The following is a 26,630-nucleotide window of genomic DNA, read 5'->3' as shown; positions in this document are numbered from 1 at the left end:
GTCCTCCAATTTATTTTTGTCTAGAAATGTATTTTATTGATTCATACAAATGCAATACAATTTTAAATTAAAAAAGTGAATTAAATTCCCAGAAGGTACTTTAAAGGTACTTTATTCATTCATTCATATGTATAATTCACAAATTCCAAAAAGCGAAAGCAATTTCCTTAAGAATTCATATGGATTGTTAAATTAATGCTAAAATCACCGTAATTTTAAGATAACAGGGTCCTTTTGAGTTTTTAAGATACCAGGGGCCTTACATACATTGGTTTCCCTTATATATCAATTTATGCTCAAGCTATTATCTTTTTTACGTAATTGCGGACATTGATGTGAAGCTGATTCGATGTCTCTGAAAATATCTCCATTGCCAGAGCCTTTGTCTCTTCTGATCCATTCCAAAGGGCCCGATAAACAGGAAGTGTGTACTTTTGTTTCCCCTGTAACCAAAACATGAAAAATCCATCCTTTAAAAATAAGCTAAATCGATCTCTATTCATACAATTGATCATTTTAATAGTCCAAAGAGCTGAATGAATTATAAATAATGTACAGATTCTAACCTGGCTTGTGAGGAAATTGCGAATATGTTGGAATCCTGGTTTATGTTGGTTCTTTGCAACAATCTGGGCCCATCGCAATTTCAGCTCAGAATTGTTGGACTCAGTAATATGCAAGTAGCACTCCTCTAGCTTCTTTATGTTACCTGTTAATATGGAAATACTTATTTATTATTTTACAATCTACTTAAAATACTTAAACATTCATCCAAAAACACAATAAGTTATTTGCACCATCTGGAAGGGGTGACTTCTCAATGATCTTGTCCAAGAAGTAGACAGTTTGGTAGGTCTTCCATGGTTTTATATCAGTTTTGTTGATGGATTTTAAGTCCAGGTTATGGTTAACCCACATTTCAGCTAACAGCTCTGCTGGTTTCATCAGTGTCTGACCAGCAGAGAGATCAGGGACATATGGAGGCCAACCAGGGACATTGAGCCAGCTGTCAAAATCCAGACCTAACAAAGCAAATGAGAACACAAAAGTTGAAGACAAAAGACCGTCAGCCCATACAGTATAGATTCAGACTATCCTTTGTGATTTTATAACAAAGAAATGCTACTAATGGTCTTTTTCCGCACCCTCAATTTTGTGGACATTCTTCTCTTTCAGGTCTGGGAAATACTCCAGGTAGAACTCCAACGCATCCTCCGCCAACACACTTCTGAACTTGAACTTTTCCACATAAGCCTTGAAGAGACACAATTGCTGTTTTCTTATATCTACACATTTTCATTCATATATATACTGCCAATAAAACGTTCCAGGTCAGTAAGATAAAAAAGAAGAAGAAATTACTACTTTTATTCAGCAAGGACGCATTCAATAAAAAGATTTTTAACAGTGTTACAAAAAAAAAATCTAAAAAAAAAAATGCTTTCTATTAATTAAAGAATTATCATGGTTTCCACAAAAATATTTCCAACATTTTTAATAAGAAATATTTCTTAAGCACCAAATGATTAATGATCCGCCGTATGATTTATATTGGTAACTAAAACTATCAAAACATTTTTCTTAATTGAAAAAGTTGTAATAAAATATTAGATGATAAACTTCAACAAAATGAAAATTAGAAATGCCTACCTTGTTGAACTGTAATAAAAAAAAATATATAAAAAAAATCTGAAATAAAAAAATAAACCTAAATAGAAATATTTAAAAAGAACCAAAACTAATACAAATGACAAAATTACTAAAATAAAAAAAATAAAAGCTAATTCAAAATAAAATAAAAATAAAATAGTAAATAAATAAAGTAACAATTCACTGAACACTGGAATAATGGCTGGAATAAATTATATTTGAAAAAAAAAAAAAAAATCCGGAGGATCTTCGGATTCGATTTCTGTTAAGTTAATCTCCCAATTTTTATTTTATTTTTATTTTTAAAAATATTAAAACTGAAAACAGTTGTTTTAAATTGTAATTAATATTTTTAAATAATTGTTTTTTCCCAAAAATATGCAGCCCTGGTGAGCATAAGAGACTTAACATTTAAAAATCTTACTGACCCCAAACTTTCGAACAGTAGTGTATATATATATATGTATTTATTATTAATTATTTAAAACATTTTCTGTAGTCTTATTGTTCTAGTAACCTTGAGGAATGCGTCAAAGCGTGACTGATCTCCTGTGAGGTGGGCCAGGTAGGAAACGAAGCAGAAGCCTTTCTCATAGGGCGTTTCATTATAGGTATCATCAGGATCGACACCTATGTAAAAAACACACAGAGGCAGTAACAACCTATTCTTCACAATTTGTGATAAATAATGACCAAGTAGTGTGAGACCGCTATCTTTATTCAGCTTACAACGTCAAACTAAATAGACAATAAACTAGTGGTGACCCACAGTACCTGGTTCGATCTTAACCCGTAGTTTATTGAGAGGATGGTCCTCTCCAGTGTTGTCCATGTGCTGGCGTAGAAGAGCTTTACCAGTTGCCGCCTCCAGACATGTATAAGCCTCTCCTGCGAAACAAATGGCACCCTTTAATGAACTCTTTATTAGTGAAACACTTTAAGGGGTCAAATAATGTAAAGCATACCATACAGCTCCTTGCAAACTCTGCGTTGAGCGTACATCGTGAAGCCCTCGTTCAGCCAGAAATCACCCCAGGTGGCGTTGGTGACGAGGTTTCCAAACCAGCTGTGACAGATCTCGTGTACAATGACATCAGCAAGAGAGCGATCGCCGGCCAGCAGACAGGGCGTGACGAAGGTCAGGCAGGGGTTCTCCATCCCACCGAAAGGGAAGGATGGAGGCATGAACAGCACATCATATCTACACAAGTACAACAAATAAAGACTTTTCTGAATAAAAGTTCTCTTCAGATTTTATTAAGCCACTTTAGATCAATCGGAATAAAGTGGTGCAGGGATGACGTATTTTTGTAGGCCAAAACCAGTAAACAAGTTAGCATTTTAGCACTTCCGGTTCCATCGTCCTGAGGTCAATGTTTTTTTTTAATGGGTTTTTGGTTAAATGGTTGAAATAAGGTCTGTGGTGAACACATGCTCAAGATATTTGAATGTTTTTTTACAATACAAAATACATCAGTAATACCCTCTTGTGAATTGTTTTTGTTTTCACTTGTCTTGTACAAGGTGGTTGCTTAAAAGGGACATTAAACATCATCCGCCAAACTGGTAAACTCATCTACTCACTAGTCCACTTTCAGAGCCTCAATGTGTTTATAATCACGCTCTTGAAAACTATTATAACTCAAACTTTCAGGGAAAATGCTTTTAATGGAAGTGAAGCGATGCAACTGATGCTGGAAAGTCACGTGCCAGTAACAACATTCATCTACCCATCTTCATATTATATAGAGAATACTTTTTTTAATGAACATGAAGTAAAATTCAATTGTAGTACCGACTCTTTGTGATTTCGGATGCAGCGTGAAAGAGTTGTGTGGTGACGTTGAAGTCATGCGACCGTGGTGTAGTTCATTTATAGCCTATGTTTATAATACACTAGGGCTCTGTCCGAAATCACCCACTATACCCTTAAATAGAGCACCATTTGAGGGGACAGTCATTTGTAGTGGTGCCGAAACAATAGTGGACGTTATTAGTGGTACGTTACTGGTACAAAGGTCTCATTCCCACAGAAGTAAACCAAAAGGTAATAAAGTTCTTAAGAGTTTAGAGACAACTTGCACACAGAGGAGGGTCGCTCTTCCAGGCAAATGGCATTCTGCTCCCCAAAGGTGTAAACTCTGAATGCAAATTCCCATTGTTAGCAAATGTTTCCATGTGAAAGAAGTTTCTGTCTATATAAAGAAATGCAACAGGAGGCTCAGGGCGATTTGTAACTCAAATTAGCCCGTGATGCTGAGTGTATGCAAAACACTTCGCATCTTGTATTTGATAATGTCAGGTTCGCATTTTCTCTCTTTATTCCAGAGCATTTGATGTTTTGTATTTATTATCTTTGAACCGATTATGAAATTGGCATGATACATTTACCTGACATAATAAATTTGATTTTGAATTTGCATTTGATTTTATTCCAACCGACTCTGAAATTGTTTTCCCAAGTAGATTAAATGGATTCGTATGTTAATATTTGGCACTAATTCAAGTGTATTTGTTTTAAAAAGACAAGAAGTGAATTTCCGTTTAGGAAACCTAACCTAATTTCCGTGACCAACCTAAATCTGGGTGCATCTTACCTCTGTTTTAATTTAATGTTGCTTTAGATAAGTGTACGTGGGAAACCACGGCATGGCCAATCCAAAGCTATTATGACAAAAATATGTCATCCCTGCACCACTCTGTTAGGAAGGTGTTAAAAAAAAAGTGTCTCCCACCTTCCCCAAACATAGGATCCAAACAGTTTCTCTCCCACAGACAGGAACTCTTCGATCACGTTATCATACTCTTGCTTGGCTGCCTGCAGTAAGCAAGGCTCGGTCCAAACACGTGTCCTGAAAATGGTGTTAAAAGTCAGAAATGTTTGTCATTACAATAATAATTATTACCATTTAAATGTTTACTTTATAATAGGGTCTACTTATAATGTTAGTAAAAGTATTTTTGCACCAAAAACACAGTTTTCCATGAACATTTTCAGCCATTGCAGTTTAGTTTCAATAAATGATTTGGGGGGGGGGGGGGGGGGGGGGTTTGGGATTTGGGATGTTTTTACCTGGGTCCCACCTCGGCAGACTGCAGGTCTCCTACTGCCAGTGCTACCAGGTAAGAGGGAATGGGATGCTCCATAGTGAACAGGAAAGCGCTGTCTGCTTTCCTCTGCTCCCATTTACTAGCGCTCATAACTGCTGTGAAGCCATTAGGCACCTGATAAGAACAGGGAGGACCATCAAAGTAAGAAACTACCGTGTTTATGAGACAGTACAAAGGGCAATGATAAGAAAACCCTTCTGCTCTTTTTTTAAAAGAAGTCACTCACCAAAGCTGCATTTATTTGATCAAGAACACAGTTCAAAATAAAGTTCAAAAGATCAGCATTTATTTGAAATCGAAATCTTTTGTAACACCCTAACAACAATCTTGCTGTCACTTTTGATCAGCTTAATGCATCCTTGATGAATAAAACTAATAATTTCTATTATAAATAAAAAAATTAGAACCCAAAGTTCCTGATTAATAAAATCAAGTGGCCGCCTCAAAATGGAATCCATTTTTTCCTAATTGACTCAAATTACGTCTTTACGTCTATATACCCATACTCTCTACCTGTAAATTCGACTGGCCCAATGGCCTCACCTGAACTGCTGCTGAGTAGGTGCTCTTGACTGCTGGAGTATCAAAGCAAGGGAAGAAGGAGCGGTTGAGAACAGCCTGGCCTTGAGTGAAAACATAAGGCTTGAGCTTTCCCGCAGTCTGCTCTGGTTCCAGCCAACACACCTAAAAGAAGATAGATGCGTTTGGTGAAGCATTACCTGCACAACAGCCGAGTAAGTGCTCTTTGTCATGGGCGTATGGAAGCCGGGAAACAGGCTGCGGTTCAGGACAGGGAACCCAGATGTGTACAAGAATGGCAGTGTCTTCTCAGCCGTCTGCACTGGGTCCAGCCATGACATCTACAGAGAAGTATGGGAACTTGTTTTCCACCACGGAATTAAAAAAATAAACGTAATAACTTTAAAATAATTTTATTTGACAATTCTGACTTATCTCTCAGAATTGCGAGAAGCAAAAAAAAATTCTCGTAATTGAGAATTTTCTTGCAGCTGGGAACTTGTATCTCACAATCAATTCATATTTTATAACTCGCAATTACGAGTTTATCTCACAATTCTGAGGGGGAAAAAGTCAGAATTGCAATATTATATATAAACTCACAATGTTTTGTTTTTTTTCTAACAATTCCGAGTTTATAACTCACAATTCTGAGTTTTTTTCTAACAATTCCTAGTTTATAACTCACAATTCTGAGTTTTTTTCTAACAATTCCGAGTTTATAACTCACAATTCTGAGTTTTTTTCTCACAATTCCGCGTTTATAACTCACAATTCTGAGTTTTTTTCTCACAATTCCGCGTTTATAACTCACAATTCTGAGTTTTTTTCTAACAATTCCGAGTTTATAACTCACAATTCTGAGTTTTTTTCTCACAATTCCACGTTTATAACTCACAATTCTGAGTTTTTTTCTCACAATTCCGCGTTTATAACTCACAATTCTGAGTTTTTTTCTAACAATTTCGAGTTTATAACTCACAATTCTGAGTTTTGTTCTCACAATTCCGCGTTTATAACTCACAATTCAGAGTTTTTTCGAACAATTTCGAGTTTATAACTCACAATTCTGTTTTTTTCCTCACAATTCCACGTTTATAACTCACAATTCAGAGTTTTTTTCTAACAATTTCGAGTTTATAACTCACAATTCTGAGTTTTTTTCTCACAATTCCGCGTTTATAACTCACAATTCAGAGTTTTTTTCTAACAATTTCGAGTTTATAACTCACAATTCTGAGTTTTTTTCACACAATTCCGCGTTTTTTTCTTACAATTTCGAGTTTATAACACAATTCTGAGTTTTTTTCTCACAATTCCGCGTTTATAACTCACAATTCAGAGTTTTTTTCTAACAATTTCGAGTTTATAACTCACAATTCTGAGTTTTTTCTAACAATTCCGCGTTTATAACTCACAATTCAGAGTTTTTTTCTAACAATTTCGAGTTTATAACTCACAATTCTGAGTTTTTTTCTCACAATTCCGCGTTTATAACTCACAATTCAGAGTTTTTTTCTAACAATTTCGAGTTTATAACTCACAATTCTGAGTTTTTTCTAACAATTCCGCGTTTATAACTCACAATTCTGAGTTTTTTTTCTAACAATTTCGAGTTTATAACTCACAATTCTCAGTTTTTTTTCTAACAATTCCGAGTTTAATTCCGCGTTTATAACTCACAATTCAGAGTTTTTTCGAACAATTTCGAGTTTATAACTCACAATTCTGTTTTTTTCCTCACAATTCCACGTTTATAACTCACAATTCAGAGTTTTTTTCTAACAATTTCGAGTTTATAACTCACAATTCTGAGTTTTTTTCTCACAATTCCGCGTTTATAACTCACAATTCAGAGTTTTTTTCTAACAATTTCGAGTTTATAACTCACAATTCTGAGTTTTTTTCACACAATTCCGCGTTTTTTTCTTACAATTTCGAGTTTATAACTCACAATTCTGAGTTTTTTTCTCACAATTCCGCGTTTATAACTCACAATTCAGAGTTTTTTTCTAACAATTTCGAGTTTATAACTCACAATTCTGAGTTTTTTCTAACAATTCCGCGTTTATAACTCACAATTCAGAGTTTTTTTCTAACAATTTCGAGTTTATAACTCACAATTCTGAGTTTTTTTCTCACAATTCCGCGTTTATAACTCACAATTCAGAGTTTTTTTCTAACAATTTCGAGTTTATAACTCACAATTCTGAGTTTTTTCTAACAATTCCGCGTTTATAACTCACAATTCTGAGTTTTTTTTCTAACAATTTCGAGTTTATAACTCACAATTCTCAGTTTTTTTTCTAACAATTCCGAGTTTAATTCCGCGTTTATAACTCACAATTCTGAGTTTTTTTCCTCACAATTCTGAGTTTATAACTCACAATTCTGAGTTTTTTTCTCACAATTCCACGTTTATAACTCACAATTCAGAGTTTTTTTCTAACAATTTCGAGTTTATAACTCACAATTCTGAGTTTTTTTCTCACAATTCCGCGTTTATAACTCACAATTCAGAGTTTTTTTCTAACAATTTCGAGTTTATAACTCACAATTCTGAGTTTTTTTCACACAATTCCGCGTTTTTTTCTTACAATTTCGAGTTTATAACTCACAATTCTGAGTTTTTTTCTCACAATTCCGCGTTTATAACTCACAATTCAGAGTTTTTTTCTAACAATTTCGAGTTTATAACTCACAATTCTGAGTTTTTTCTAACAATTCCGCGTTTATAACTCACAATTCAGAGTTTTTTTCTAACAATTTCGAGTTTATAACTCACAATTCTGAGTTTTTTTCTCACAATTCCGCGTTTATAACTCACAATTCAGAGTTTTTTTCTAACAATTTCGAGTTTATAACTCACAATTCTGAGTTTTTTCTAACAATTCCGCGTTTATAACTCACAATTCTGAGTTTTTTTTCTAACAATTTCGAGTTTATAACTCACAATTCTCAGTTTTTTTTCTAACAATTCCGAGTTTAATTCCGCGTTTATAACTCACAATTCTGAGTTTTTTTCCTCACAATTCTGAGTTTATAACTCACAATTCTGAGTTTTTTTCTCACAATTCCACGTTTATAACTCACAATTCAGAGTTTTTTTCTAACAATTTCGAGTTTATAACTCACAATTCTGAGTTTTTTTCTCACAATTCCGCGTTTATAACTCACAATTCAGAGTTTTTTTCTAACAATTTCGAGTTTATAACTCACAATTCTGAGTTTTTTTCTAACAATTCCGAGTTTAATTCCGCGTTTATAACTCACAATTCTGAGTTTTTTTCTCACAATTCCGCGTTTATAACTCACAATTCAGAGTTTTTTTCTAACAATTTCGAGTTTATAACTCACAATTCCGAGTTTTTTTCTAACAATTCCGCGTTTATAACTCACAATTCTGAGTTTTTTTTCTAACAATTTCGAGTTTATAACTCACAATTCTCAGTTTTTTTTCTAACAATTCCGAGTTTAATTCCGCGTTTATAACTCACAATTCTGAGTTTTTTTCTAACAATTTCGAGTTTATAACTCACAATTCTGAGTTTTTTCTAACAATTCCGCGTTTATAACTCACAATTCTGAGTTTTTTTTCTAACAATTTCGAGTTTATAACTCACAATTCTCAGTTTTTTTTCTAACAATTCCGAGTTTAATTCCGCGTTTATAACTCACAATTCTGAGGGGTTTTTTTTCTCGGAATCGTGAGATATTTAAATTCAGAATTGCGATAAACTCGCCATTTAAAACAGTAATTGAGAGTTTATATCTCACTATTATAGGCTATAAATACAATCTCAACTATTTTTCATCGCAATTTTAAGTTAACTCGCAATTCTGACTTTTCTCAGAATTGTGAGATACAACATTTTGAATTAAGAGTTATAAAGTCAGAATTGCGAGATAAAATGTTGCAATTACTTTTTATTTATTTTATTCCGTGGGGGAAACAAACCACCATAGTGATGCTTCCTTGCTTGCTTTTACAATAAATTAATGAAATTTACCATCTGAAGGCCTAAAGTGAGTCTGCAAGACTGCAAGGAGAACAGATTCAGAAAGAGAAACCAAAGTATTCTTCCTTCTAGGTCTCATGACAAGTGAATAAGTTTCAGCTTTGATATTGAAGCTCAGCTCAGGCTTGTCCTGAACTTTCAAAATGGAAATGATTATGAACAAAAAAAATATTAAAAGTACAGTTTTTCTTGCTTACCCCTGGTCCATCAGAAGCTGTATATTTGATTGCAAGCTGAAGTTTGTCTTCTGAGTTGAAAGTTGTGGGAAACCTCACGACGAGCGTGGTCCCATAACTGGTGAAGTCACGAATCAGAAATTCTGTGCTGGTCCAGTCACGGTCATTTCGACTGAATGTGATTTCATGCAGGGACAGAGTTGAATGAATATCTAGCTGTAACTCACTCTGACTATCCTGAATGCATTGCAGCTGTAATGTTTCGGTGCCTGATATGGTTTTCTTTTCAAAATCCACTTTAAGATCGAGATGAAAATGATCTATTTTAAACTGGCGGAAACTAGAGGAGGTAGCGACGTCTTCGGCTGTGTCTGAATATAGCGTAAATGTTTTATCCATTGTCCTACAAGTTACAACTGGCACAAATCTACAACAATAGATCTGACGGGCTACAGCAAAACACCGGCAAACGGTGGTCAATCTGTTCTTCGCTCAGAAACGACAAGTGAACTGTGGTAAAACAATCCACTAGCTGGAAGACGAATAGGTATAGCATGTGAACTGGATTTACGCAGCACTAGCCTGCGTTATTGCAGCGCAGTGTTGTTTGTCATGAAGACATGGCAGGTGACCAATGAAATAAATCTGAAAAATCTCACTGGCGCCTACTGAAATGCTACCAGTTAACAACTATTATCTGTTATTCATGACACAAACCACGCGCCTCAAGTGGGCGCACGAGGGCTAAGAGAGTCACTCTTTTGAGCCACATTCAAATCTCAGGACGTTTTTGGAAACATTTTAACACTCCCCATAGTACAGTATTTTAAATATAAGTTCCAAGTATTGGTATCTCATATCCTAACGGAACTCATCACCACCAATCTCTATAAATCGTTCATAATTCGGTAATAATCCAGTAATCACTGTGATAGGCTCATCCAAAAGAGCGGTGAGAAAAGTAACAGTTGCCACGTGACAGCACCTCACTGCAGTACACGAGATCCAGGGGGCGGAGTTGGATCCAGATCTAAGGGGTGGAGATTGGTAGGTTTAGGGGTGGGTTTAGGGATCAGGGGGGGGATATGGGTAGGTTTAGGGGTGGGTTTAGGGATCAGGGGGTGGAGATGGGTAGGTTTAGGTATATGTAAGGTGGGAGGAGTTGGATCTGGATCCAACTCCTCCCCCTGGATTTTGTGTTCTGCAGTGAGGACCATCTCCCCGTGTATGCACTACTTAAGTAGCAGCAGCAGCCTGGATTATATATTTTCCTCCAATGTTTAAATGTATATTTTTCGGCATTTCTGTGTATTATTTAAGAAATAACAGTATAGGCAAATGGTATATCAAATGTAATGGTTGGCTTTTTAATTACACATTATGTTTGCCCTACACAGACCTTGATTTATAAGAATGTCGCTGTGATCATGTCCCCATTATGGTGAGGTGGTGTACTAAATTACAAAGATGTTTTATTACACTAATCAGCATTTACCATCTGAAAGTTTACATTTGCCTTTAGAGAAACCTTTAAAAAAGTCTAACATACCAAATTATTTAATCAGAACGAAGATTGATTGCATCAGTGTACAAACATAATCATTTTTAAATCACAAACTTTATTGATCTTAGTATTAGCATACACTGACCAAGAAACATAAAAATACACTTAGTAACAAATAACTTTTTTATTTTATTGTACAAAAAAAAATCTATAAGTATATGTTAATCTATAAAAAATCTATAAAACATTTTTAAAAATTGTCTTTCACAGTAAAACTCATTTTGGGACGAGGCATTTCATAGAAAGTGATGCCTTTCTAGACATATCCCTATGTGTGTGTGTGTGTGTGTGTGTTTAATCAATGTTAAAAGTATATTAGCTCAATAAATTATTGAATAAATATGACTCTCATCAGAAGGGTTTCCATGGTTTCACACCTGGCTGGCAACCTCAGAGCCATCCTCATACATCCTATCTGGAGTCCCCAGATTGACCCATTTCTGGGATACCTGGAGGAGCAAAGCAAAAAGAAACGAGGTCAGTCCATAGGGAAATCTGTTTGCATTGGTTTAACATTCTAGTAACCCTTGACTGGCATGTAGTCTTAATAGTAAATGAAACTAGGGTGTAACTGCACAATCAGCAGCTCTGTGGTGTTGACTGAAGGTGTGTCAGAAATCTGGCTAGGGTTAAACAACAGCTGGGTCTTAAATCATGGAGCTCACAGTGAATAAGGCCATTATGAAATGTTTTAGATTGTATTTGCAGAATTTGGCCCCATTCCATCCCAATATTTTCTGAAATATTGAGTCAGTGTGTTAAAGCAGAGATTCACAGGACAGGAGAAACCAAAATGTTTATTATCAAAGTTCTTTGGAGATATTTAAGTAGTAGTCTTCAGGTCAACCCCAGCTGCCTCTGCATTTGAAACACATGGCTCTGTAAATCATTGCATGACATGATATAGGAATGAAGCAAATGTGTGCCTCAGGCAGTGCTGATAGTCCCACAATCTAAACGTCTCCAAGACCAAATGACTAAATTAACCAACCAAATCATGCATCCGAAAGTCTGTGGTTTAGGATTCCTGTGGTTTCTGGTAAATTTCAAAATGAGTGAATGTGTGTCATTGCACAACCCAAGGTTCCTCGTTTTTTTCTTGTGTCTTGAAGGCATTCTTTTCCAACTTAAATTTATTCAACAGGGAATTTTCATTTCATTTCATTTGTTTTGTGACATGTTGGTACATGTGCACTGCATTTTCCAGGTGTCTGATTGCACATTTTCACTGTAGTGTAAATTACCCGACTCCCACCAAAATAACACTGGCACCCACATTCTTCTTTGAAAAACAGTTTGTGTTTGGGATTCATTTAAATCAGTGGTTCTCAAATGATGTGTCGCAACTCAATAATGTGTTTCAGACATCAGTTGGGGGGTAAAATGCAGTTAAATCCAAATAAGATTAAACAATATAACCTTGCATAGTTCTGATAGCAAAATAAATTAATGTATCTATTACTAATATAATAAGCATAAAATATTCTATACTATAAATAAATAAATATTTGTTATTTATGTTAGGCATGTAAATCACACATCCACTGATGTTCATTTATTTATAAATCTTACTATTCAGTCTGTCATGTTATTTTTCCATATTGTTAGGCCTACACAGTTCTTATTTCATTGATTTTTTTTGTTTAATAAAGAATTTTTATGCTGTTTTGAGGCATCAAATCTAGTTTAAATGACTAACAGTCTTCTAAATTCAAAGTTCGGTTTCTATGTGACTTTTTTTTGGAGAACTGGAGAACTTCACTACACAAGTACTTCAATTAGTAATGGATTAGAGTTAACATTATTAGGTCTTTAAGAATTATCATTAACAATGGACTGTGGTTTGATGAGTGACACCACAGCATATGCTCAAGGTGTCCTGGTGTATCATTGCAATCTTATGCAAACTCTTAGCAAGAGGGGGAAAACAAACTAACAAAGACACCTATTGGCTTCAGCTGGGAACATTCCAGCTATTAATATGTTGCTTAAGGGGAAACTAAAGTCGGAATAGAGGTGCATTGGCCAAACAACTTATCTGGCTTTCTCTACACAAATAAAGCTGAATAAAGGGCTGAGCCACTATCACTGTTTCCTTCCGTCCAATCGAGCTTTTGTCCCTGAGGAATGGAATGCTCACCTACATATCAAGTTCACACACTTTAGCCACCATAAGCTTGAATGGAAATAAACAACAGAACAACCTTGAATGCATGTTTTCCCACTAAATCATGACCGTGGGGAGTGGGAAAAAGCTTTGAGTGGAATGAAAACCTGTGTGTGTCAATACAAATAAACTCAAAGTAAGCAAATGATCCCTGATGAAGTATTTGTTGCATTTACAGCAGAGTATGTGAGTGTAATGGAGTGTGTAATCGCACCGCTTTAACTCCACTCTGGGGTTTCCCACTCCTTGCTAATTTATTGGTGTGGGAAAACCACTCGTGAGCGTGCTCCATTTGACAATCTGCACCGTTACCTTACCGCTCTACCGTAAAGTGATTTCAAAGTGTGTCGTTTTATACCATATATTAAGTGAAATAATGTTTGCGCAATATCTTTACAGTTGTGAGATTAATGCTTTAGTATGATGATATAATTGTTGTAAATTTTGAACAAATCATTGTACCCACGCCACAACTTCCATGACCTTTCCGAGTTAGATCCATTTGATTTGATTTACTTGTGTGACAGGAGCATCTAATTATTTTCTTAACACCTTTTTTTAAATACACACGGGAAATCTGAAGTCATCCATTTGTATTTTTGATCATGTTTCCAACGTTTTAATGTTTATTTTGACTGCTAATAGTCTATCAGCATTATAAAACATAAGGTGAATTCTTGTTGACATGCAATCGTTTTATTTATTAATATATGTCATACTCAAAATGGAGCGGTATCAGAGTGTTCTTTGAATGAGCGAGAACACACTGCTCATACTCACATGCACTATAGTTCAAAGAATTAAAAATAAATAAATGAATACCTTTATTCAGTGAGGATGCATTCAATTGATCAAAAGTGACAGTAAAGACATTTATAATGTTATAAAAGATTTCAATATCAAAGAGAACTTTCTACTCGAAGAATCCTGGAAAGAAAGTCACGATTTAAACAAAAATATTACTGTTTTCAACATTAACAATAGTAAGAAATGTTTCTTTAGCAGCAAATCAGCATATTAGAATGATTTCTGAAGGATCATGCTGAAAATTCAGCTTTGCCATCATAGGATTAAATTACACTTTAAAATTAGATTAAAATAGATGTTATTTTAAATTGTATAAGATTTCACATTATTATTGTTTTTACTGTATTTTTGATCAAATAAATGCAGCCTTGGTGAGCATAAGAAACAACATAGTGTTCTAATGTCTCAACCATAAACAACAAAACGACAATTATGCCTATTGTGCCTACCCTAATTCCAATCAAAAGCTCTTTCACAGATGAACACCACACCTAGATCCAGTAGTGATCTCACTTTGACGCAGCAGAGCATCAAGAGAACCTTTCCCAGTTCCACAGACAGGCCTGGGCAGTGTGTAACTGATCTGCCTTTTCTGGAAATTCCTCTCCCAACAGATTGATACACGATGGCAAGGCGATACAGCGGTATTCAATTTCATACAGAGCCAAGATAGATACATATTTGGGGATTTTTTACTTTTTGAACTCATTGGAGGTCAATACATTTTCCGCCCATTTATTCTGAGTGACTGTGAGGAATGACTATTTACCTGTTGTTCCTGGAACCTGTGGTGCTGGGAAAGCGAAAGCGGGGACTCTTGCCCAGGTGCATTTCGGATGCGGAACGTGCCCTGCCTGTTCCGATCCAGTGAGTGAGGTCGAGGCGGTTGGAGCTGGCTGCGCTGATGCCATGATTTGAGTTCCTCCGACACCACCTGCCGCGGCAGGCCCCTGCTAGGGTGCTGAGGACACTCTCTTAGCGAAGGGGCCCGTGACAGTTTCACGTGGGCGGGTAACAACCTGCAACTTCGTGGCTGGGAGGGCAAAGCCTCACTGTAGTAGTAATCATAGTGACCATTTGAAGAATAAACAGGTGAAGGGGCCTGGTGGCTTATGTACGACCTTCCGCCGTCCATTTCTAAGGGGTGACCCCATCCGTCCTCCACGTACCCTCTTGAAAAACTAGGTGAGGACTGGTACTGAGGGTTCTTGTAGAAGTGGGTAGGGGAGGACCTTTGTGGCACATGGCTATCGGCTAGGCTGGAATAATGATATCCGTGCTGAAGTTGGTAGGGCCACGGAAGTTCCCCAGGGTGCTCCTGGCAGGGCGAGCTGGCGTAGGACTGCACCGAGTGCTCCGAGTTGCTGTCCTCAGAACTAGAGTAGTACACAGGACTTCCAACATTCAATCTTATGGGGGAGTATTCTGATGGTGGCACCATAAAGTCTGTCAACCGTCTCCTGGGGCCCCTTGAGCGCCCACGCTCCCGCTCGGGATCATAAGGGTTAGGTTCAGTCCTGGGAAATCTGTTAAAATGAGAAATTACATTTGTCAAGATTTGAGATGGCCATAATATCTATGGAACACATGATCTGAGATTGGGGTCAGTATGATTTTTTTTATTATAACTTTTATTCAGCAAGAATTGATCAAAACTGACAGTAAAGAAAGATTCTTATTTCAAATAAATGTTGTTCTTTTGAACATTATATTCAAAGAATCCTAAACAAAAAATCTATAATGGTTTCCACAAAAATATTAAGCAGCACAACTGTTTATAACATTGCTTATAACAAGAAATGTTTATTGAGCAGCAAATCAGCATATTATTATGATTTGAAGGATCAAGTGACTGAACACTGGAGTATTGGCTGCTGAAAATTCAGCTTTGACATCACAGGAGTAAACTACATAAATATATTAAAATAGAAAAAAATATATATTTTAAATGTATTTATAATATTGCTGCTTAGTTGAGCATTATTTTTTTTATTTTTTTTTAAAAAACAATAAAAATCGTACCGAATCCAAACTTTTGAACAGTAGTGTATAAAAGAGATTGAGTAAATTGTGAGCAGACCCAATGGATTGTCTCCTGCGCAGGTGCATCTCTGGAGTGGAGGGTGCGCTGCAGGACTGTGTGTGTTTCAGGGCAGCATGGGTGGGTATTTGCAGTGGTATCCCGGCCTCCGCAAGACAAACTTCAAGAGGAGGCAACGTGGGGGTAACAGCAGGACTACAGATGCATGGAAAAACAAAAACAGTTACTTTCACAATTACGAAGACAAAACAGAAACAGTACAGCTGTAGTTTCGTTATGAGTGTTCAACTGCCAACAATGCATGCCTTCCATAAATCAACCTTGAGATAACTTAAAGGCCATTAGAGAAGTGGAGGTGTGGTCGTACCCACCCCAAAAATTACTATGTGATGTCTTAATGACCAGGTGTGTCAAAACTGTTTTTCAAAGGTCATGGATCACATGCTTTTCACATTTAATTCTCGCTTTGCACTTTTCACATTTAATTCTCGCTTTGCAAAAGATTCAAAGAATAAAAAAGATAGATATACCTGGATTTGACGCTATTAGAGTGAGATTTTTTATTTTTCTGATAGGGCTGGTCCAAACTAGTCTCCATCCAGGGAGTGTTTTGAATGGGGGAAGGGTCATGCTCTAAGATAGGACTCTGGCATGTGTGCAAGTCCTCCAGGGATTGTGGGGGGGTTTGATGGGATATGGCCTCGAGGGGCCGGTAGGAGGGGCCCATAGGTGTATGAGGAGCGGGATGAAAAATGTTAATACGTGGATGGTGAAGATCCACAGCAGGCGCAGGAGGCGCAGGAGGCTCTGAAGAAAGCTGGGAAGACAGTTCCTCTGAAACATGGATGAGAGATTATATTAATTAATGGTACATGGGTAAATGACTTATAGCATGGAAAAACATTTATTTTTCAAAATAATTATATATATATATATATATATATATATAGCATTTGTATACATATATATGAAAATGTATATTATGTTTTACATTTGTATAAAATATTTTATATAATATTTATTTTTTATTTACATTTGCATATTAACATTTTTTTTTTAATTAATAATATGGTTAATAAATTTTTTTAAATGATTCATAGTATATACATACTACAATTTCAGAAAAAAAACATGGTTTTCACTTACCCTCATCAAGCACAGCCGAGTCTGACAATGAGCTATCGTCTGAAGCGCCTTGATACAAAACATAGATAAATGTAAGAACAAGATGATCTTTGATGTTCAAGCTCATTACAAAGTGCAAAGAAAACAGAAAAAAAAACAGAAAAAAGTGCTCATATAAATCCCTCACCTCTCTGTGCTATCACGACAGGGCGTGGTGAGGATCGGCCGTGTTCCAGTCGCAACCTGAACACGGCTTCCTGAAGATCTTTGAGTTTCCTTTCCTCCCGCTGGTACTGCTGTAGATGACTCTTCTTCACCGCCTTGCTAAGATGTTTCTCCTGACACAGCCTCTGGGCCGCCATGTGTATCTGCTGCTGAAGAGCCAGATCAGCTTCCACAGAGCTCAGCTCAGAGTCCTGTGTGCCATGTTCGTGATTGGTTAATGAGATTCACACTTATTTATAGAAACAATAGAGTACGTCTAATGACTTGGAAACAGTCAATTTATATACAGATCTTTATTTTCTCTGTGAATAAGTGTCTTTACCTCAGTTCTACGTAGGATGCTTGGCTCATCTAACTTAAAAGCAGCTCCAATGCGCCTGCGAATTTGAGGCGGCTTCTCTCCAGGTAACAGGGGATAGTCTGAGGACAAATGTCCTGTGAGCTCCTGAAAGAGAAGAGGGAATTGATTAGGAACGCACCAATATTAAAATTCCAGCTGATAACTGCTTTTATTTTACAGACGCAAAATGGCAGATATTAAAATTCTATACTACTTTGTCTAAATAAGAATTAAAACAGTAAAAACTAAAATCAATCTTTTAAAATGCTACAAGTGAATTTAGGCATCACAACATCATATTGCACAGTATGATTAAATTTGCTGAAGATTAGATTTAACAATATTATTCAATTATTATTAGTGCTTTTAATGATGGCAAATGTAGATGTAAAAATAGAGGAAATTAATATCACAATTAAATATACAATCCAAATCATGATATATTGTGTATTCCAACAACTGATGTCTTTAAGACTGGTATTTAAATTTTATGGGGGCAGTCAAGCAGACCTGTAATTTGTCCGTGCAATTTGTAAGAATAATTAAGTCACAAGCAAGTTATCAAGAACAAGCCTTTAACCAGAATTCCTGTTTCTCCAGTGTGAAGCTTTTCAGCGAGTTGGGACAAGTTATTGCTTTCAACCGCTATATTATGCAAGCCTGTTGTTGAAATATTTGGTTCTTTCCTAAGCCGTACCGAGAGCCCTACCTGCCAAACTAAACCTGCCATCTATCTTTCCCAAATCCATGCCAGCATAGGTTTTGAGACAATTTTCTTTGAGACAAAAACCACAAGCCCACAGCTTTTTAAAAAGCCACAATAGAGGTGAAGCCCTTCAAAAACGGATGATACACGCACTGGCGTGACTTCAGACTTATTGTGACATAAAGGTGTCATCAGACACGGAAGAACACCTGAACAAGCCCCAGCAAGTGACTCCAACAGGAAACAATGATGCATTTTTGTGACTTAACATCTTACCAGGAAGACTAACACACCAGAAAGCCTCTGGGGTCTGAAGATGATGCACTTTGGTGACTTTCTCACTCAGTCGATGCCATATATATACATATATATATATATATATATTTTTTTTTTTACATGTATTAAATATCCTGTCATGTTCTTTAGAGGTGAGAATGTTTTGATTATTGCTAGGAAGATTTTTATCAACACACCTTCTGAAGAAGTGGCGGATAATAGGACTTTAAAAACATGATGTTATCAGCGTCAGCGTACATTGGAAGTCCCATGTGAAAACCTCCTCGTCTCTCTTTAATAGTGTTTTGGTGGGTCCATATGCGTGTTTGTGAGTGTCAGTGGTGACGGTGACTTACGGCCTCTCTGATGCAGAGTTTCTTAAGCTCCTTTAAGCACGTCTTCAGCCTGTCCTCCAGAGCTTGCTGCTTCAGTTTCATGACCCGAGTATGAGTTTTTACATCCTTCATCACTGTGGTGGGGCTGTCAGGCCCTACAACACATAAAACACATTCCGATAAAGAGAAACTTCAAGATAATAACAGAAAATCAGCAATTATATGAAGAATTAGTCTTTGTTTCAATACTAGCATAGCCTGAAAAGATGATATAACTCTAAATGTTGTCTGAACTAAATCTAAATAACTAACTAAATTTAACCACAAAAAAACCTGTCTGCTCACGTGCATACCTCAAAAACTGATGTAAACTTTCAGGAAACACATACTCATCAACTGTGATATGCTCAAAAATGAAAAAAGAAGGTCACTGAAAACGGCTAAATGGGTGACAACAAAGAATAGATTTCTTCTGTATCCGGTGACTGCAGGCAAACGCCTCTGGCACGTCTAGAGAGCTTATCTACTGAATTCTTTAACATACATTTTCAATCAATCATGTGACAGCACACAAAGAGATAACTGAACAAGGACAAAAAAGAAAAACGTTCACCTGCACAGAAAATAATGTGTTTATTAGGAGTTGTTTTGGTTTAAAAGGGCCTTTAAAAACCTGCTATAGTGTGGTGATTGCTTCCGATTCAACCCTTACAGGTGTAATAATGCACATTACAATGTTCCTTTTTAGTGAAAGAAGTGAAAACTAACCACTAAATTATGCATTTAAAGCTACCATTCAAAACTTTGGGGTTGGTACTTTTTTATGCAGTATCTAATGGCTGCTTTTGATAAAAAATGCAATCAAATCAAAATAATTGTGAAATAGTATCACATTTTTAATCCATTTTAAAATGTCATTTATTCCTGTTATGACAAATTACTGAATTTTGAAATTTCAGCATCATTACTCCAGTCTTCAGTGTCACATGATCCTTCAAAAGTTATTCCAATATGCTGATTTGCTGCTCAAAAAACATTTCATAATATTTATTTGAAATAGAAATCTTTTATAAAATTATAAACACCTTTAGTCACTTTTTGTCAATTGAATGCATCCATGCTAAAAAAAATTATTCATTTGTTTTCCAAAAAAATGTGTACTGTTCCCACACTTTTGAACAGTTGTGTAGGCCTATATATAAAATCTTTTAAAAACATTTATTAAAAAAAAGGTTGCTTTCCAATTTTGCACAGATGTAATCCTTTCATTGAACTATACAGAAGAAAGAAAGTCATTTAGGTTTGGAATGACATGAGGGTGAGTATATGGTGACAGAATTGTCATTTTTGGTGAACTATCCCTTTAACCTCATAAATACATAATGCATAAAATGTGTCATTATAGCCAAGGTGTAACTGAGACTGAACCTACCAGAATGCAGAATAACCCCACTGTCAGTATCACTGATCTCCTCTTTGCCTTCCATGACTGCTGGTCAAGTGGTCTTCGAAGTGAAAGCCTTGGTTTTCTCTTACTTCACGAGTTCCTACAAAGCAAACACATCTTTTATCAGACTCATGCACACTCACCAGAGACCATGTTAGCTGTTCAACCCAAAGCGAACTAAAACAAGTCTCGTGGAACCACTCAGCCCCTCAGCCGTGACGGGTCTCCTGACCCAGAGCCACAGGGGTCAGAGCGGATTCCAGGAGACTATTCTGACAAACAATAGTTTTCACAGGCCCACTAAAAATCACAGTGTAACTACGCCTCTCAGCTATGCGCAGTCAGCAGGAGCTTAGGGGAAGCTTTAACTAAGAGGGCATTCAAGTAAGAACTCTTCCTCCTGTATCTGAAAAATGTCTAATTTCCAGGAGGAACAAGGGCGTGCTGTCCTTAGATTACAACACTGGAATGCCTGCAGCAGAAGAGGTTAATGAAGAGGGCCGCTATGCCTCATTGCACTCACTTGTAATTAATGAACCTTGATTCACTACAACAGATTCTCATACAACTTAAAGAAAGTTAAAGGGAATTGTGATTAGCTACTAGGGGTGTCCATGGTTAACCGATTAACCGATTAACCGTTAAAAATTGCGCAACCGAGTGAAACATTTTGCTCGGTTAAGTGGCGTCAATGGCGTGCACTGAATTTAGTTGTAATACATTTTTGCACCACCAGAGACCGCTAGACCAGTTTTCTAATATGAAGCGGGCAAAGAAAGCGCGCGTCCGAGAGTGAAGGCTGTGCGAGAGTGAAGGCTGTGCGCGAGCCAGAAACAAACATAGTATCCGCGCCACTGATGGCAGCACAATAATATCTGTATGCAGAGCCGCAGAGCCACAGCTTTACCCCAGCAGTTTTACCTCGAGCATGCAATTTCATCACAACAGTTTTACCCGCAGAGTCCGTTTACCGTTACATTAACCCATACAATTTGTATTATGCATTTCCTAAACATGTACTTGCTAATCAATCACTTTATCTGAACAAACTATTAATCTATAAAACACAATCGGTCTTCCGACCTTTTACTATTGTGTTGATATGCGCGAGGGAGAGAGAGCAATACAGCGCTCGTGTTGTTTGAAGGCGGTGAGAGTGCGCGCGCGCGGCCGGGGCTCTCTCACTGTTTGTTCTTATGCTCCCTGTCCACTGATCTAAATAATTAGTTGTTACGACGACTTATTTGTTCCCTCGTTTCAATAAATCGTGGACACGTTGAACAAATTCCCTCCCTCATTTTGATTTAACGAATTACAACGTGGCCAAAAACAGTTTGATAATAATTAGTGAATGCTAAAGACCTATTTTTTGTGAATTGGTGAATATTCAGGTGAATTATTTCGTGGCCACGAATTAATAATAATTATTAAACTGTTTTTCTTACCTGTGAAGATAGCTCTTCAGTGAAGGCCGACTATTCTCGTACAGCTTTTTATTCCTTTTTTTGGTGTGTGTATTTTTTACAGTCTGGTGTGAACTGGTGAATATTCAGGTGAATTGTTTCGTGGCCACGAATTAATAATACCTCAGCACGTTTTACAAGGCCCTTCTCGATCGCAGCGGCAACGAGCACTTTGATCACTTGATTTAAAAAACAAAACATTTCAGCGCTAGATCGCCTAAAAAATAAACGAACGAAATGAATGCTCTGCTAGTTAACTGGAGATGTTTTGTTTATTTGTATTGGTATACCTGCCGCGAGATGTTTCAAAAGTGGTGGGGACAATACAATATCGACCTTAGAAAATAGTGGTGGGGATGTCTCACCCGCAAATTACGCCTATCTCGGGGTTGCGGCGCGCACACTATGGTTAACCGAGTATTAACCGCTAAGGGCCTCGGTTAACGGTTAATGAAAAACTTGAAAACGTGCAGCCCTATTAGCTACGCACTGGTTTGCACATTACTTACATTTACATGCATGCATTTGGCAGATGCTTTTACACAAAACATCTGACATTGGTTTACACATTCTTAGGGAACTGAAACTATGAGGCTTTTTTAGCTACAGCAAAAGATAATAACTAATTAGCATGTGCATACAAGACTATGATGAGCTGTGCTTAGTGTTATGCACTATAAATATATATTATAACCTTCTTATAGTCAAAAACAACACAAAATTATTTTAAGGCATTTCACAATCTCTGAAATCACAGTACCAAAGTTCAGAGCACTTGTGACACATTTGTTCCGCGGTGTATGACTCTGACAAGAGTCTCACCAGCTTCCTGTTATTATGTCAAAATGTTGTTTTACGTCACGATGACAATGTCCTGAGTAAGCTGTGAATATTTACAGTTAGTGAATGGTTAAACAATGTTAGATATTAAAATCAGTCAGCTGTCAGTGCATTACAGCTGTGACTTTATTACTTTGAAACCGCAGATGACTCTGACATGCTCTCTACTAATAGTGCAACCGGTTCACTCATTCATGACATAAGAGAGAAATAACACAAAGAAATAATCTCATGTCAATAAGGTCACTATTTTATGTTAATTCATGTTTACTGCTCTACTAGCAATGGATGAAATATTAAACCAATATTACAAATAAATATCAAACCTAACCAATATCATTAAAACCCCATTGACACATTCATGAATAGGCTACATATTGAATTATTGTGCCTACGATTTTTTTTCTTCTATATTTTGATTTGATGTCCAATAGGCCTACCATTGAGAATCAAGTTTTGGTAACACTTTATTTTGATAGTTCCCATTAGACATACTGTTGACTATAAGTAACATTGCTCCTACATGTCAACCAACTCTCATTAGAGCATTAGTAGACTGTATTTTTCATATCTGCTAACACTTTATGATGGTCCCCCGACAGACATTCTACTGACTATAAGTAACGTTTCACATTTCTTGACTTGAGAATGAATGGCGGTAAAAAGTTGGTGTCATTTATCGGTAGACTCGATATTAAAGAACCGATAAGAGAAGTGTGAATATTGGTAAAAGAAAAATCTGTCAAATCCACGTAAAAAAAAGAAAGAAAAAAAGTTTAAACACATTAAACTACCCAACACAAAAACATTCTTTAAACCAGTAAAAATAGAAATAGAATGTAAGACAACTTTGCTGGAAAGCTTTTATCTGAGCTTGTATGATGCCTTGTATGATAAACTACAGTCTTTATCATATAAAATAAAATGTACTTACTTACATATTGTTAAACACTGATTCCCCTTAAAGTATGTGTATCCGGTAAACAAAATCAGTTGTCAATTTCCATGAGATGTCTAACTCCACACTGCACTCTGACTCTGGATGAGCACCGGTAGGAGTTCGTACTGTGAAATGAACCTGGGTGCGTCTTGCACATACCTATGTGTGTGTGTGTGTGTGATATCCCAGTGTCACACCTCTTGTAGACACTTGGCAAAGGCTATAAAAACTCTGGCTGTTTTCTTAGTTATCAGCTTGTACAAGTATTTAGGAAGTGGTGAAATCTAAGGTAACATCATAAAGGTATTAACAAGGTAAGTCAAGACCAGAAAATCTAAAAACTAAAAAATGTACTTCAATCTTGGAAATAAACAATAAAAGTTTCATTGTTTTAAAACAAAGAAATGTTTAAGAAATAAAATGAATAAGAACTATTCAGTTTCTTTCTGCAATATTTCTGTGTCACTTATTAAATAAGCACATTTGTGACAGCGATCATGTGAATGTTTTTGTATAGACGGATGTTTGAAGTTGCTGTTCAGAATCAGATCAAATCATTCTGGAGAACATGATCATCAGGTTTTACACAAAACTTTTATGCACTTCAAATACTTCTGTTAAAGCAAAAGGGTGAGAAAACAAATACTCAGTCACACAATCAGAAATGCATTTAGATTTTTTTAGTTTAACTTTACACTCAAATTGTTATACCGATAATATATTTTGTAAAGATCTCTAATCTAATATAATTTGCAGTGATTACTATCAATCTCATACTTTTTGGCCTATACAGGTCTGTTTTAATGAGATCCTGCTGCCCCCAACTGGTGACACCATTCTCAAACCATAAGCCTATCTAAAAGAACACGTATGGCAGCGTTCCATAAATCCGGCCCTGGAGGGCTACTGTCCTGCAGGATTTAGCTCATACCCTGATCAAAATGACCTATCTGCAATTTTCTAGTAACTCCGGAAGACCTTGGCCCTGTTTACACCTGGTATTAAGATGTCATTCAGATTATACTTATAAAGCTAACTAACTAATGTAAAGATACAATCCCAAACAAGCAAGCAAACAAACCCCTTGTTCAATTCAATTCTTTTAACGGTACTGTAATGTAAATGCTGTTGTCATGCATACAGTGCCCTCAGTGAGGCATTGTATAGATGATCATTCCACTCTGACATTCTGAACCAATAGGAAACCAACCCACACACAGATGTCAGGGGAACGGCTCTCCAGAATACTGTGGGAGACGCTTCACCTGCTGCTCTCATGCATCTCTCGCATACATTCAGGATCCTTGTCCTCACACTGGCTCTCCAAGAATGCCGGTTAAACGCCTATAGGAGCCACCACGGCTACCAGACGGGATAGCATCCTATCACCCAACAAATGACCAAGGAAACACGACTGCTGGAGCATACCAGTATCTGGTTTCACAACTAGTCTCCACCATTAATCTGCGTACATTTTTTTTGGCTACCCCTTATAAGAAAGCATTAGGGATGGGATGGTCACTTTGCATATTCGAGTACTTGAACGTAAAAATATCAAAGCCATGGGCACAATTTTTTTATAGCCAAATAAAAATAACACTAATCAATTCAAACATTAAAAAATCAGGCCTTTATCAGTTGTTTTTACTTTATTATTGCTTATTGTCACAGGACTTTGATCAGTTGCTAGATTTACCTGCACCCAAATAATAAAAATATGATGGCTTAATTTCTATCTATAAGAAGGGGTGGTGTAGACCTGTAATGCAATCAGTAGGAAAACATTAAGCATGCAAATGCATGAATAAAACTATTTTTTGTTTAAAAAAAAAAGAAACAACACACTAAAGCCTGAAAAGCATTGAAATAAATATCAGTAAATACTGGTAACTTACATAATATAATAAATTTGAATCTATAAAAAAAAAAAAAAAAAAAAACTTTCCACACAAAGGCGCGTGATAAAGCCTACCGCTCTGCGCTTTGAGAGGGATGTGGACACGAGCAGGAAAGAGACCATCGATCTCGTTTCTGATATCCTCATGTTTTCTACTTGTAAAAGGTATGAAGAGCGAATTTTATCTTCCACAAGGGCAAGGCATTTAAGCTGTTTGCGCGCTGCCAGAGAAAGCAAAACTAAAATCACCCGCGCGTGTGAAACGCGCTTTACAAAATGAACTTGACGCGCCTTACCAATTATCATATGTCTAACAAGCACAAACTGTGTTAAAAATAATTTGACTTACAAGTAAAAATGTTGGCTATCTGTATACAGCGTTTTTCTACTTTAACACAGTAAAGAATACGAAAATAATCGACCTAAAAGCGAACAAAGGAAGAAACGTTTAACGCGTCTTTGGGTGAGACGCGAGTGAAGATTTGGGAAAAGAAAAAAGAGATTCCATGCAGGGATGAGTCACGATTTTTGAATATTCGATTAGTTGATTTAATTATAGAATATCTAATGTTCTAATGTCTGTTGTGCGATCATTCTCTAAAATAAAATCTCCATGTTCTGGACGGTGCTGATGCAGTGGTGACGCGTTCATGTAACCGGAGGGTGACGCAGTGCTGCAAATAACGCACATAACAGCTGTCACAAAGAGCCGGCAAAAGTAATGATTATGAACGTGTCAAATATAGCAAGAAGACATTTGAATTGTTTATTAATAAAGTGTTTTGTGTGTGTGTGTGTGTCAGTGTCGAGCTGCAAAGATGAAGTTGACGATGCTCACTCTTGCAGTGAACGCGCCTGAGAAATGCACACTTCATACGGAAAACATAATATGCTAGTCGGTTTATTTTCGTTTTGAATTGTTTTGTTTAAAAGTAGATAATTCAAGCTTTCTATAAGGAATAACTAATGGAATATTTTTAAA

The 26,630-nt window shown here is 36.5% G+C and overlaps 2 protein-coding genes across 5 annotated transcripts in view; both read right to left on the bottom strand.

The window, feature by feature from the left end:
• Positions 1 to 18: 18 nt before the first annotated feature.
• rnpep (arginyl aminopeptidase (aminopeptidase B)) lies at positions 19 to 10,197 on the bottom strand. Of its 2 annotated transcripts, none has more exons than XM_084394974.1 (11): positions 9,497 to 10,197; positions 5,305 to 5,445; positions 4,724 to 4,875; positions 4,386 to 4,502; positions 2,616 to 2,851; positions 2,425 to 2,538; positions 2,168 to 2,280; positions 1,146 to 1,254; positions 798 to 1,022; positions 567 to 709; positions 19 to 443 (listed from the first exon to the last, which is right to left on the bottom strand). In XM_084394974.1, the coding sequence occupies exons 1-11, from the start codon at positions 9,872 to 9,874 to the stop codon at positions 297 to 299; spliced, it is 1,875 nt and encodes a 624-aa protein (XP_084251100.1). In that variant the 5' UTR covers positions 9,875 to 10,197; the 3' UTR covers positions 19 to 296. The 2 variants fall into 2 exon arrangements, with proteins under 2 accessions (XP_084251100.1, XP_084251101.1); XM_084394975.1 differs by lacking the exon at positions 5,305 to 5,445 and adding an exon at positions 5,481 to 5,621 and having other exon boundaries at positions 9,497 to 9,996.
• A 1,091-nt stretch (positions 10,198 to 11,288) lies between these two features.
• inavab (innate immunity activator b) overlaps positions 11,289 to 26,630 on the bottom strand; it is a 28,382-nt gene continuing 13,040 nt past the window's right edge. Inside the window, exons 1-10 of one of the 3 annotated variants that reach the window (XM_084394674.1) lie at positions 23,750 to 23,930; positions 20,494 to 20,608; positions 19,083 to 19,216; positions 17,727 to 17,849; positions 17,367 to 17,595; positions 17,201 to 17,248; positions 16,585 to 16,888; positions 16,094 to 16,249; positions 14,783 to 15,539; positions 11,289 to 11,488 (exon numbers count right to left, since the gene is read on the bottom strand). In XM_084394674.1, the coding sequence (XP_084250800.1) occupies positions 11,411 to 11,488; positions 14,783 to 15,539; positions 16,094 to 16,249; positions 16,585 to 16,888; positions 17,201 to 17,248; positions 17,367 to 17,595; positions 17,727 to 17,849; positions 19,083 to 19,216; positions 20,494 to 20,548 (1,884 nt within the window). In that variant the 5' untranslated portion in view covers positions 20,549 to 20,608; positions 23,750 to 23,930 and the 3' untranslated portion in view covers positions 11,289 to 11,410. Of the gene's footprint in view, positions 11,489 to 14,782; positions 15,540 to 16,093; positions 16,250 to 16,584; positions 16,889 to 17,200; positions 17,249 to 17,366; positions 17,596 to 17,726; positions 17,850 to 19,082; positions 19,217 to 20,493; positions 20,609 to 23,745; positions 23,931 to 26,630 lie in introns of those variants that run through there. The other 2 variants (XM_084394676.1, XM_084394675.1) reach the window with 2 other exon arrangements.

The sequence above is a fragment of the Rutilus rutilus genome (genome assembly GCF_951802725.1).
Source record: "Rutilus rutilus genome assembly, chromosome: 22".
In the NCBI taxonomy this organism is placed as follows: Eukaryota; Metazoa; Chordata; class Actinopteri; order Cypriniformes; family Leuciscidae; genus Rutilus; species Rutilus rutilus.
Note: the sequence above shows the minus strand (reverse complement) of the source record. Positions and strands in the feature narration are given on the sequence as shown.